The sequence below is a fragment of the Astatotilapia calliptera genome, chromosome 15 (assembly GCF_964374335.1).
Source record: "Astatotilapia calliptera chromosome 15, fAstCal68.1, whole genome shotgun sequence".
NCBI classification, from domain to species: domain Eukaryota; kingdom Metazoa; phylum Chordata; class Actinopteri; order Cichliformes; family Cichlidae; genus Astatotilapia; species Astatotilapia calliptera.
Window position 1 is genome coordinate 41,273,961 of NC_137436.1, and position 13,480 is coordinate 41,287,440.

At 42.6% G+C, this 13,480-nt stretch overlaps 1 protein-coding gene across 11 annotated transcripts in view; it reads right to left on the reverse strand.

The window, feature by feature from the left end:
• The window catches only part of szt2 (SZT2 subunit of KICSTOR complex), a 108,303-nt gene that overhangs the window by 10,136 nt on the left and 84,687 nt on the right, over window positions 1–13,480 (reverse strand). For 9 of the 11 annotated variants that reach the window (XM_026194042.2, XM_080290137.1, XM_080290134.1 and 6 more), the window contains 3 exons: window positions 11,660–11,740; window positions 10,330–10,404; window positions 1,951–2,016 (listed from right to left, as the gene is read on the reverse strand). In XM_026194042.2, coding sequence (XP_026049827.2) covers window positions 1,951–2,016; window positions 10,330–10,404; window positions 11,660–11,740 — 222 coding nt within the window. The remainder of the gene's footprint in view (window positions 1–1,950; window positions 2,017–10,329; window positions 10,405–11,659; window positions 11,741–13,480) is intronic. The other 2 variants (XM_080290143.1, XM_080290141.1) reach the window with 1 other exon arrangement.

Consider the following 13,480-nt stretch of genomic DNA (forward strand, 5'->3'; position numbering starts at 1 on the left):
AACCTCGGATACAGGGGGAACAATGTGGTTTTCGTCCTGGTCGCGGAACACTGGACCAGCTCTTTATCCTCTCAAGGATACTCAAGGGCGCATGGGAGTTTGCCCAACCAGTCTACATGTGTTTTATGGACTTGGAGAAGGCATTCGACCGTGTCCCTCGGGGTGTCCTGTGGGAGGTGTTGCGGGAGTATGGGGTGTCTGGCCCATTGCTACGGGCCATTCGATCCCTATACAACCGTTGCAAGAGCTTGGTTTGCATTGCCGGCAATAAGTCGGATTTGTTCCTGGTGGGTGATGGGCTTCACCGGTTCTGTTCATAATTTTTATGGACAGGATTTCTAGGCGCAGCCAAGTGGCGGAGGGCTTTCGCTTTGGTGGCCTCAGAATCTCATCTCTGATTTTTGCGGATGATGTGGTTCTGTTGGCTTCATCGGTTCCTGCCCCAAGTGGAGGAGTTCAAGTATCTCGGGTTCTTGTTTGCGAGTGATGGGAGAAGGGAGCCGGAGATCGACAGACGGATTGGGGCTGCAGCTGCAGTAATGCGGACGCTGCACCGGTCCGTCGTGGTGAAGAGGGAGCTGAGTGTAAAAGCTCTCAATTTACCAGTCGATTCCGGCATGTCCCACCGGGAGGAGGCCCCGGGGCAGACCCAGGACACGCTGGAGAGATTATCTCTCGGCTGGCCTGGGAACGCCTTGGTGTTCCCCCGGATAAGCCGGAGGAGGTGGCTGGGGAGAGGGAGGTTTGGGCCTCTCTGCTCAGGCTGCTGCCCCCGCGACCCGGCCTCGGATAAAGCGGATGAAGATGGATAGATGGATACTAATAATTATCAAATACTCAAACTTAAGACAGATCATTTCAAAATCTAAAAAAATCTTTTTCAGCTCACGATAACCTAATAATCACAATCTGGATGACCACACAAGCTTGTAAAGTTTGTGCACTTTCAGTGATTTATTTTCATCCTTTGACCTTTTTCTCCTATAAACTTTTTTTTAATGATTGTTTTAAAATCTAGAATATAATATTTAAACAAACTCCTTGTGGCCGCACCCTCACAGCCTGCACTTTGCAACCTACCATTATACTGTTAATTAATACTCGACTCAAGCTCATTTAGCTTTACATTACAAAGAAAATATATCAAAATAGTCTGAAAATATTAGAAGAAAAATCAATGAAATGAGTCATTGATGGCATGATTCAATTGTAGCTACCATCACGCTGCTAAACATGCAGCATTTAAGCAGAAGTGGCCCAATAACTGAGCCTTGGGGAACAACATATACTTACTCAGACATACAGTTATAAACACCCAGTGGTCACTAACAATTTAAATGAATTAATAGTTCTGTATAAATTCTGTATAATAGAAATTATACAGAATTTTCCAGTATTGTATCTGTAGCAGCGGAGCAGCAGAAGCAGCAGTTTACATTCTGTGTAATTCAAAGACTGAACCTTCACACATGAACACAGACCCTAGCTCCAATCACCACCTGGCTGCTAAAGAAGAGGAAGAAGAGGAAGGGCAAAAGAAAAACATGGTTGCATAAAAAATTAGCTCCAACACCCAAAACACCAAACCAACAACCACAGAGAAGACAGCCTGTTGAAAACAGAAAAGGAAAAGAAAATCATAGAGGTGCTTGGCCCTCACCTGATCCTCAACACAATCAGGTATAAATGCATCATTTTTATTGCATAACTTAAGTCTGAGTCCCTGCCTTAAGCTAAAGATGCGTTTTTACAGTCAAGCTGTAGTTTGCAGCAACAGTAGCTCCCACAGTGCACTTGATTTAACATTAAACCCAATCATTCCCACAGAGACAGGCAGGTAAACTTGAAAGGAAAGAGACCAGGACTGATGAGAGCAAGCATAGAGTGGCGAAGAGGGGTGGAGCCTGATTGTAGTGAGACACCCCTCCCTTGAGAATGGCTGGGACATACCGCACAGTCAGATACTGGTGTGGCATCTGGAAACGGCTTGCAACGAGGTTTGGTGAGGAGGCTGCCCTGATGGAGAGATGACATGAGGTGGGACTAGGCAGACACAGAGACACAGACAGATGGATGGAAAGGAAGACTGAAGATGTGCTAAGAGATCAAATAAAACCATTTCAGACTACAAATATCCACATTACATACACACTCTAGAACTGTGGACTTGGATGTGTTTATTGTTTTTAGTGTGACACTAACCAGCTAAACACTCAGCTAATCTGACTAGCTGATAGTCACAGTAATATGCATCTTGGTTAGTAGGAAACTACTTGTGGATAATACGACTTCAGTAAAGCATCATAAGACTGATATATCCATCGATCAGCCCCAACATTAAAACCACCATCCTGTGGTTAAGCTGCACATCCTTCTGTTGGCCTCAGGATCAGGTTAGTTCCCACAGATGCACCGTCAGACTGGGATAGGCGTGTTAGGAGGCCAGCTCAACGACCTGGGCTTGGACTTATAATAATCACATGATATGTGGTTCTAATGTTGGGCTGATCCATAGCTGTTAGCAAACTTTACGCTTCATTCATTAAGTTGGTGTCACTTCACTAACAAGCTGCCTGCCTATTTCTCAGTATTTACCAGAACACTGTCAAAGCAGTAACACATTAAGTTTAATGCACGCTGCTGTAAACCCCAAATACTAATGCAACTAATTTGTGTTTATTTATAAAGACATTTTATACTGACAGCACTAACAAGTGCTAACGAATGAATTACCACAGTCCTCGTCCTGAACACCGTCTGAAACTTTGCATGTGTGCTGGGCAATTAAATTCACTGATGATCAGAGGAACACAAGAAACAATATTTGAACAAATTAAAGTAGAAAAAAATCTGCATCTTAAAATGGAAAAGATTCCACAGTATTTTCACATTTAGGAAAAACACGGGGAAGAGTTCGTTTCTGCATGCAGCCTATTATGATGGCGTATTGAAACACTGTTCCAGACGCATTTTTCACCTCTTAGATCTGAATAAAAAGACTGAAACTATTTACTCTGATATTATTGTCTCAGGCACAGATCAAGCCCACCTTCCAATCAAATCTTTTTGCTTATGAGGGACATCCAATGAGGAGAAAGATGGGAGGTTTTGTCAGACGGATGATGAACTGAGGGGTTGCACTGATATTATTGATATTAACAAGGCTTATTCTGCAAATCATGCAAAGCTACTGTAACAGAGCCAAAGGACAAAGGCTGGAAATAAACGGGTCCCCTTTAATGTGGCCAGCATGAACATTCATTCTTTTTATATCTGTGTGTTTCTCACATGTCAACAAGTCTCCTGTTTAAAGTGTTTCAGCAACATCGTCATTTAAATGTAAATCATATTCTAAACTGTTTAAAATTATCTATTAATTAGGAAGCAATTCATTGCTTTTGTGTATAATGTTTGGGCCAATGTGAAGAGCCACTTCAGAACGTGCTCTCACCTGTAAATACTGACTGCAGTTATGACTCCCTCTCTAACACAGGGAACACATCTCTGGGCTTTACAGAGATGATTCATTTTAAACATAAAACACATTGTTTACGCTTAATTTACTCAATGTCAAGCTTTTTGTTGAGGATTTATGGACATCTTTAATTCACAATAGCTGCAGCGAATGCACCTTTCTTCCTTTCTCAACACTTAAACCCTTTGGCCTCCCCACTGTGCTTAGAGGCACAGGCTCTTTCAACACAGTCAACCTCTCACATCACTTTGTAGACATCCTGACAACACCACCGGGAGGGAAACAAACAGCATGACATCTTTCAAAACATCTTTCTCTGCCTTCGTCACATCAAAGTGCACCGACCCCCTAATCTGAAAATGGATCAGTCACAAGTGGGAGAGATGTTCACCTAATATAGAAGCAGAACAAGGACCGAAGCTGCTGGCACTCGGGATAAGAGCTGAATCTTCAAGGTCGGAAATTCTTCAAAAATCCATAAACAGAAGTGAAAAAGCACCTCTGCTCATGCACAGAACAAACAATCGCAGCTTTGTGCACAAGGGAACACCATGAAGTTGTACTTTGGTACTTCCTGTGAGCCATCCTAAAGTAGAAATGGCATTTATACAAGATAGAGGACATTTCATTTAACAAGTCTATATAAACAAAGTTTAGCAGAACTAATGGCGATTAGCTTATGTTGTCTTTTTTTTATTGAATATTGCTGCGTCTAACTTGGCTTTAAAATTCATGCCTAAGCTACGAGGCAGATTAATGCAGGTCTCATTATTTCCCTTCATGTTTACACGTCCTGTTACTCGATATAAAAACTGATGGTTTGATTCATGACTCCACCCAGAAGTATTCTTGTAGGATTTTCATTTATTTATTTTTTTATCTCTGGTTGCCGCTGCACACCACGCCAGGCACCACCCCAGTGTGCAGTTTAAGCTGCAGCTGCTCTAAAACAGCAGTATTGCTCATTAAAATCCTTTTTGACATATTTCTGTAATGGTTAGTCCACCACTATGTGCAAGTTCTTTCATCTAAATGATCATTTTTCACCAAAAAACAGAAAAAAAATAGTGAAGTATATTATGATCTTTATAAGACGCCAAATTACAGATAAATACTTGATTAAATAACCATAAAGAAGTCCAGTGTGCCAGTTGTTATCGGCCTTAAAAAATAACATAATTGTTTGGTTTTAAACTTTGATAAATTTCTAAAATATTTGCATTTTTTGATTTTATCACAGTGTTTGTTATTATGTAATAAATGCATTCGTATGCAGCTAACAGCTCTTTGAAAATCCATTTTTGGAACAAACCCCACATGTTGCACAGATTCAGCTGCAGTAACAGCTGTACAAGTGTAAGGCAAGTTTATTTACAGCAAGGTGATTCAAAGCACTTTACAGAGACATTAAAAAACAAAAACAAATAAAAAGCATGAAAAAAATGTAAGTTTTGAAATTTAAGCTTAAAAGTGTGGATTTGGTGCTTTATTCAAATGCAGCTGAGAACAGGTGAGTCTTCAACCTGGATTTAAATAAACTGAGTGTTTCAGCTGATCTGAGGCTTTCTGGGAGTTTGTTCCAGATATAAGGAGCATAAAAGCTGAATGCAGCTTCTCCGTGTCTGGTTCTGACTCTGGGAACTGATAAAAGACCGGATCCAGATGACCTGAGGGATCTGGAAGGTTCATACTGGGTCAGGAGGTCACTGATGTATTTTGGTCCTAAACCATTCAGAGCTTTATAGACCAGCATCAGAACTTTAAAGTCTATCCTCTGACGGACAGGCAGCCAGTGTAAAGACCTCAGAGCTGGACTGATGTGGTCCACTTTTTTGGTCTTAGTGAGGACTCGAGCAGCAGAGTTCTGAATGAGCTGTAGTTGTCTGACTGATTTTTTAGGTAGACCTGTAAAGATGCTGTTACAGTAATCAAGCCTACTAAAGATGAATGCATGGACTAGTTTTTCCAGGTCCTGTTGAGACATCAGATCTTTTATCCTTGATATATTCTTGAGGTGATAGTAAGCTGACTTTGTTATTGTCTTAATGTGTTTTTCTAAGTTTAGGTCTGCATCCATCACTACACCCAAATTTCTCGCCTGGTTTGTGGTTTTTAGATGTATAGATTGAAGTTCTCTGGTGACCTGTAATCGTTTTTCTTTGGCGCCAAAGACTATTACCTCAGTTTTGTTTTTGTTTAGCTGGAGAAAATTGTGGCACAACCAGTCATTGATTTCCTCAATGCATTTACCAAGAGCCTGTACAGGGCCTCGGTCTCCTGGTGACATTGTGATATATATTTGTGTGTCATCTGCACAGCTGTTTATGTGATATGTCAAACAAACAACGCTGATTCATCCTTTGAGTTTAGTAACTTTTGTATGTTTGAATGATTTATAGTGAAGCTGCCAAAAACTAAAAGGATGCTCCTCTGACGCTGGACCAGTACAACAACTAATGATGAGAGGAACAAAAGGCTGTTTGATCATCCTTTTGTTCCTAAAACTTGGAAAAGGTTCCACCTGAATTATTTCCAAAGTACTTTTGTTGTTACTTTGACTCTGGTTTCTTCAGGCTGTGTTGTAAGCATATTATTTTATGCATCAGACAATAATACATTTGATAAATAATGCATCTTTAGATTAAACCACGTGGAGTATGTTCTAACAGACGAGGTGAAATGAGATGGGAAGTGCAACATGGCTGATAGTAAAATACTGTCAGGGGGCCGAGCTGCAGGCTAAAGCCACACATTGTCAGAAACAGTCCACCAATGTTGAATTTGCTTTAACATATTTGGCGTCCAGATTGATGGCAGCAACTGTCACTCGTGCATGATCGGAGGAGACCTCACAGAGAGGAGAACTTGGACTTATTTCTCCCTTCAGCTAAACATCAGCAACTGTTAGAAACAGCGGGTCTGAAACTGGAGGCAAATTTAAATAAAAATAGAAATAAATAAAAACCAGCTGACTGTTTGCAGAACTAAACAGCTCTGCAAACAGTTGAATTAACACCCACTTAGATTGAAATGGGCTTTTAAAAAGTTCCACTTCACTTTGTCGCTAAAAGCAGGCAGGCCATGTGTGCCTGTTCTAAAATACTTTTCCTCCTTGCAGTAATACATGTTCGGGATGCACAGCATGAAACAGCACGGAGCGGCAGACCCGATGAAATCTGAAAAGTGACACAGTGTGAAAAACACCCTGGATGGTGAAAGTACTGGAGCAAAGTGATTTTCTTTCCAGATGAACAGTCGCTGCTGGACAGCGTCAGGATTTCATCTTCACAGGCAGTTACTCAAAACATGTGAACTCAAAACAGAAAATATACACACCTATGGATGGAAACAACAAACAGCTGTTAGCTTTTATGTGCAGATCAAGAAAATGCGGATATATTTTTAAAAATCCATTTGTGATTGAATCCTGTTTCAGAATTTTACAGCCGCTCTGTCTGTTCATAAATAAAATACATTTAAAACGAAGACAAGACTAAAGCTCGGGACTTGTAAGACACGAATGCTGTTATTAGGTCCGATTCTTTATCGATCGCCTCAATATTTCCAGATTCATGTTTCATTATCTGAGTCTCAACAGAAAGAAAAAAAGCTTCATTGTTGCTGCTTCTCCGACACCAGCTTGATGCCATTTTTATGCAAATATCAGAACATAACATGCCAGCACTGATAAAAGGAGTCGATAAGCTTGGAGGTGCACGAGTCTGCAGAACTGGAACATTTGGAGCAGTTTCTTGTTTCCTCCCTCTGTGGCTGAGAAGTTTAGTTTAGTTTCACGAGCCTAAAGGTGGGTTAGGCGAGTCCAGGAACATGTTTCTCATTTCACTGTGCTCCATGATGCTGTCCCTGCAGCTGAGACTGCCTGTGGTTGTCCTGTGACAGCACAGACAGCAGGATAAACGCAGGACAGCGGCACCATTTTTACTTAACACTACAACACAAATTTGTCCACTCAACTCAATTTAAAGTTGAGAGACTGCTGCTTACACAGGAAATAGTGGGACTTCCACAGAGAGTCTAAAACCACCAAAACAAAAGAACTGGTAGTTGACTTCAGAAGGAGGAAGTCCGAGCTGCAGCCTGTCAGCATCAACGGGGAGTGCGTGGAAAGGGTCTCCAGTTTCAAGTTTCTGGGTGTGCACATAGACACAGACCTCCAATGGAGCTCTAACACCTCTGCGGTCTTAAAGAAGGCCCAACAGCGTCTCCACTTTCTGAGAATCCTCAGAAAAATGGACCTGAAGAAGGAGCTGCTGACCGTCTTCTACCGCTGCTCCATTGAAAGTGTGCTGACATATTGCATCGGTGTGTGGTTCTCCAGCTGCACCACAGCACACAGAAAGGCACTCCAGAGGGTCATCAACATGGCCCAAAAAATCATTGGACATCCTCTTCCCTCCCTGAAGGACCTGTACAGCACTCGCTGTCTCAAGAGGGCACGCAGCATCCTACGGGACTGCACACACCCAGGACACCGGGTGTTTAAGCTGCTGCCGTCTGGCAGGAGGTTCAGGCTGCTGAGGTCCCGAACAAATAGACTCAAGGACAGCTGTTACAACAGGGCAATAGCCCTGATCAATGTAAATAGCTGACCTGACTGGATACCTCCCTGGACTTTTTAGGGGAGGTAACAATGTTTAAAACGATAACAATAATATTTATATTTATAACAAGGTGCAATAATAATTAATGTGCAATAATAACAGTGTGCAATACACATACACTTATTCTTCTTTTTTATACTAAGTTAATATACTGTGTTGTGTTGTTTGTTACGTTGTGATGTGTCATATCGTGTCGTGTTGTGTTATATGTAGTGCCGACGTAGGACAGTTTTTCCAATTTCATTGTACTACTGTACTATGTATGACTGTGCAATGACAATAAAGAGTTATCTTATCTTATCTTAAAACAACCAGACTGATTGGTCAGAAGTGCTCGACAGGATCACTTCCTGAACTGGCTGATGTCCTTGCTACTGTACTGTGTTTTGAATAAATGCCACTTTCACTGACCTGTTGCTCTTTTTGCTGACATTCTACTTTGGTTCTTGTGTCCACACATCCTCTGGAGGAAGCTTGTGTCGTGCTTTTTCGCAGACTCGCATTATTTTGCTCGTGGCCGTAGGCAAAGGTGTGATGCTGACTGCCATACAAATCTACAGTTCTGCCTTCATACTCTGTCTTTACCACAGGGTACGGTTCTACTCTACTCTACTATGTGAAGGCCTTGAAATACTACATCTCCTTCACAGGTGCAGCAACCTTCTGAGTGGGCTCTACCTGCTTCCAGCTGATGGCTGAATGATGCAGCAGTCCTCCACCCAGCCTGCAGACAGACATTATTGCCTACATGCTGTAGTTGTTTACTGTCACCAAGAGAAACGTGCCCCCTGCAGTCTCCCGTGTGAGCTTCTCCTGCTGTAGGTTTTTTAAATCTTAGGTGTTTTTGTTGTACTGCTGCACTGACACTCATTTTTTGTTCCAGCACATTTCCCATGAAACCAGCATTGAATCTACACACGTCATCATCCACATCAGGCTACATACTGTTGGGTCATTGGAAGCCAGCATGCCTGCATTTGTTACTTACCGCCATGATTAAGCTCTGCATACACAGATACCTACTACTGCCACAAATCCTGTACCATAAAAGGGATTGGAAATTTAGCACTTTCAAGTCTGAGGCCATGGTTGGCCTCAGACTTGAAAGTGCTAAATTTCCAATCCTAGGATCCTCCCACTTAGAGGTCAATGAAACCAAGATAAGCAGGTCATCTGCTAAAAGCTAGCATAGATAGATGCTCTTCAACCTGCAGCTTCTGTCCATGAAAGCTATGAAGAGAAGTGATGTCAGAGAGCAGCTTTGGCTCCAACAACGAGTGTTTGAATAGCTGTAGCCTGTTTGGTCACTGCAGTGTAGTTTCTCATAGATGGTTACGGCCGACACTTTTAAGTTGCGCCACCTTATGATGACAAATTTACCCTAGTTGGACCTGACATGACTAGTAGATGTGAATTAACAGTGGAGGTTATTCTGTCTCAGCCAGAGGATTATTTTCAAATCTGTATCTGCTTCTTATTTATTAATAAGTGTGTTTCTGCTCACGGTGGATAAACAGACAAAGGGTGGAAATTACATCGGACGAGAAGTAAAGAAATGGGCGAACATGCTGTAAACCAGACTGAACAGCTGCTGTTGACCACGTGGCTCTTAAACTGCATCAGAGCAATAATAATATTCAACTGCAGCACGAACAGAAGAGGCAAAATAACACTAAACTACAGTAAAGCTAGCATAAAAGCTACGTGTGGTTCACCTCTTCCCATCATGCTGTCAGGAACTGGCTGCTTCAAATGATTATTTTATCTTATTTTTTATTTTGCTTTACTGCTAACAGCTGGGAAAATGTAGTCAGAGTGATAAAGTCTACATGTCGACTCACGTGAGGCACTAATGGTGTGAAGGGCTTCAAAAAATGTGGTTTTTAAACAACTCAGACTACAAGGAATTTATTCAGCATTTATATTGAAAGAGTTTAGGTGTTTTAAAAACGGCTTTAATTTCAAGTATATCAGTTCCTACAAAAACTGATTTAAACAAAGATTTAAGGATTTAAATTTGACTGAGCCCATGATCATAAAGAGCCCAGCAGCCCAACACCAGTCAGAACCCCAAACCTACATGATGCACACAGATCGGCACTCCTGCCCTCCCACTGTGATCATTTGTGTTCTGGTTTGTGTTTCCTTTTCGCTCTTTTATGTTCTTGTTGAGGACACGGAGCTCAGTGTTGTGTGTCCACACAGCAGTGCAGATCAGTGTCAAGCATTTACCTGCGAGTTGACGGTCTGGCCCATGGGAATACGGGAACACTCCAGTGCATACTGCTTCACACAAAAGTAACAGCCCTGGTGGAGTGACACAAAGACCACAAGGTTACTCAACACCAGAGTAAAATAATCCGTAAGACTGCACACAGGGAGTCAATGTGCTGTTTTTCAGGAGAGCTGAAGGCTTGTATGTGGAAAAAATCTATCCTCACCATCACAACAAACAATACGTCGAAAGGTCAAAACGTTTCACGTGTAGCTAAGGATGAGCAAACGGCAAAAACAAACACATAGTGCCAGGATATCAGACCACACACACAGCACGGGGCCAAACGCACAGCGCTGCGACGACAACATCACAGCAGTGATTACCCACTCCTCCCACTCTCAGTAATAGGTTTTGGCAAACACTGTGGCTTATTTCACTCGTCTCACACCAGTTGTGTTATGTCTCGTTGTACGTTAAGTGTGGGACACAGTAAACAAAAAGGTTGCCATAACAACCTGGGAGGAAGACCTTAGCTGAACACGACTGAAGGCCTAACGAAAGATGCTAGTGTGGGAAACACCAGTTACTCAGTGGGACCCACGATGCAGGCTGATACTGATTCACTCTGAGTGTTTGCAGTGGCAGCGCTGCTGACACTGAGACACTGACCACAGGTACAAATGCTTTACTGGGGATGCTCGAGAGCACTCTGGCAGCACAGCGTTTCACTGTCTGACACACTCCTATGATACAGAAGTACCTGACACCAACTGCCTGCTGTAGACGCACTGCAAACAAAAAGTTCCTCCAAGCATTATTTCCCTTTCACTACTGTAAGAGTTTGGGGCTTTAAGCAGGTCATTACTGTTGAGTGCTACCAGTAGGATGTGGCTGTTGGTCAGTGTGTCGCGCTCTCCTTCGCAGGAATTTGACAGCAAGGTGAAAAGTGACACCAAGCTCAGCGTTTTTATCTGAAGTTGAACACTTTTCGACTTGCTCAGCACCTCTTCTCTTCTCACTGCTGCCTTTTTTAGCATCTTTCAACACGACCAGAAACAAAGTGTTAGAAATGCTGGCGTTCAGACCGGATCTCTCCAGGATGAACAGAATAACTGTGAACTTTGGAAACGATCCCCATCAGCGTCACATGGACCTCGTCTGAACAGCCAGTTGGCCGCTGATCGCTGTGACCCATCATCCCTTTAACTATTTAACTTTTAACCATCACATTAGATTTTTAATCATTATCTAAACTAAACTGTTCGCCTGTCTCAAAGAACTGAAAGAATCATACCACTGTGATTTTAGCACATACAGTGTATTAGTGAGGACAGCGCTTCTCACCTGAAAAGCCAGTTCCATCAACACGATTCCTCCTGGCAGCGCCCTCTGCAGGTGATATGCGGTGGTCCCAGACGCCGCAGTCTGAAGGTCACAACAGTCACAGTTTGTAACTGTAACATTTTAAATGCGCACCACCTTTATGTGTAGCATAGTACTACTCCAGCACCCTCATCAACACTAATGTTATAATGGTAGATATTCTTTATTGTAACACAATATTGTTTCTAAAGCAACAAACTGTTCCCGCTGTGTGGACTGACTGCTGTGCAGGTTTGGAAAGCAAAGGGAAGGACTGATATCAAAGCGAGGGCTGTCATCTCAGCCTAATGGGATTTAGGTCTTATTTATGCACATATGTGGTGTGGACCTCCATCTGTGCACAGAGGCTTTCATGGTCTCCGAAACACCAGGGCGCATCCAAACAAAGCATTCAGTGGAGGGGGGGCAGCACCAAACGTAGCTATGCTACCGAGCTCCTCGAAGCTGACGAACATGATTATTGTGCTCTTGCTTCCCACAGGTTTGAAGCCATCTGCCCGTCTCTCCGCTGTTTCACAGAAGGCTCATCTAACCTGTAGAGACGTCCGTCAGGTTCATGCTGCCCCAGTGGAGCCAACGTGCTTGCTGCAAGAAGCATGCGATGTCACAGGAGGCACACCTTCACTCCGCATTATGTTTTTGTTTGACAAAAACCCACCGGTGTTGGATTCGATCATTATCCAGTCAGACATCCCTGCCGTGGATTAGCTCAGACATAAACAAAGCAAATAAACTTTCATGGCCTGATGTTGTGACATCACTCACAAGGAGACACTTAAAGGTCTTAATTTCTAATCTAAAAGCAAAGTTTTGTTTTAGCATCTCTGTAAATCTGCAGACATGGAGGGGGGCGACGAGTCAATAAATATGCAAACGAGTCCAAAGCTCTGTGTTGGACAGCATCACGGCACAGATTTGAAACTCCTGACTGATGCAGTGAGTGAAGGTCAGGTTGATCTTTGTGTGGCTGCAAAGCCAACAAACCATGCATGTAACTTTCTAACTGCAGCACGTAAAAGGTCCAGTGCATAAGAGCAATTCAGACCTCAGCTTTGTAAATAAGAGACAGAGGCCTGTGGCTGATATTGTAAAATCTGCCACTGCGAATCTTTTTCATTTCTCTTTTTACGTAGCTGGCTGTGGTTTTCATGTTCAAATAGCAACGACATAGAAGGTGACGTCATTAAAAGCTGGGATTTTCCGCCTGCTGTTGCAGGATCACAAGTGATGAAACTGAATTTTGTGATTTCTCACTGTGGCCTGTTTCAGGATGCAGGTGTGCATGTTAGTCTCACCCAGCAGGTAAACAGGTTTATATTTGCCCAATAAGACGTTACTGTGTCTGATTATGTGCAGCTGCTGGTGCCTAAACAGTGTGATTATTTACAATAAATACACACAATGAAAGGACAACATTTAAACCTGCGTCACATTTTGTTTCCTACTTTAAATCAGGCTGATGTTCCGTTAAATCGAGGAGAGCGTCCATATTTGCCAGGTGCTGAAGTTGTGCCACAGAGGAACTTTTTACACGCCATAACTCATTAAAGTTAGCAGCAATGAAAAGGTTACCACTGCCTGAGTACAAACAAAACAGCTTCTAGACCCCCTGAAGCAGCGCTGCAGTCTTTTTCCATTGTTGCATCATTACACACATGTTTACACCGTCTTTGGGAACTCGCATCTGTTTTTTAAAAATACAGAAAGATCTAAAACTGTCAACTTCTCAGCGTGCATGAGTACATGAGTCTTCCTCGAGTTTGCCTCACCACAGCTCAAACC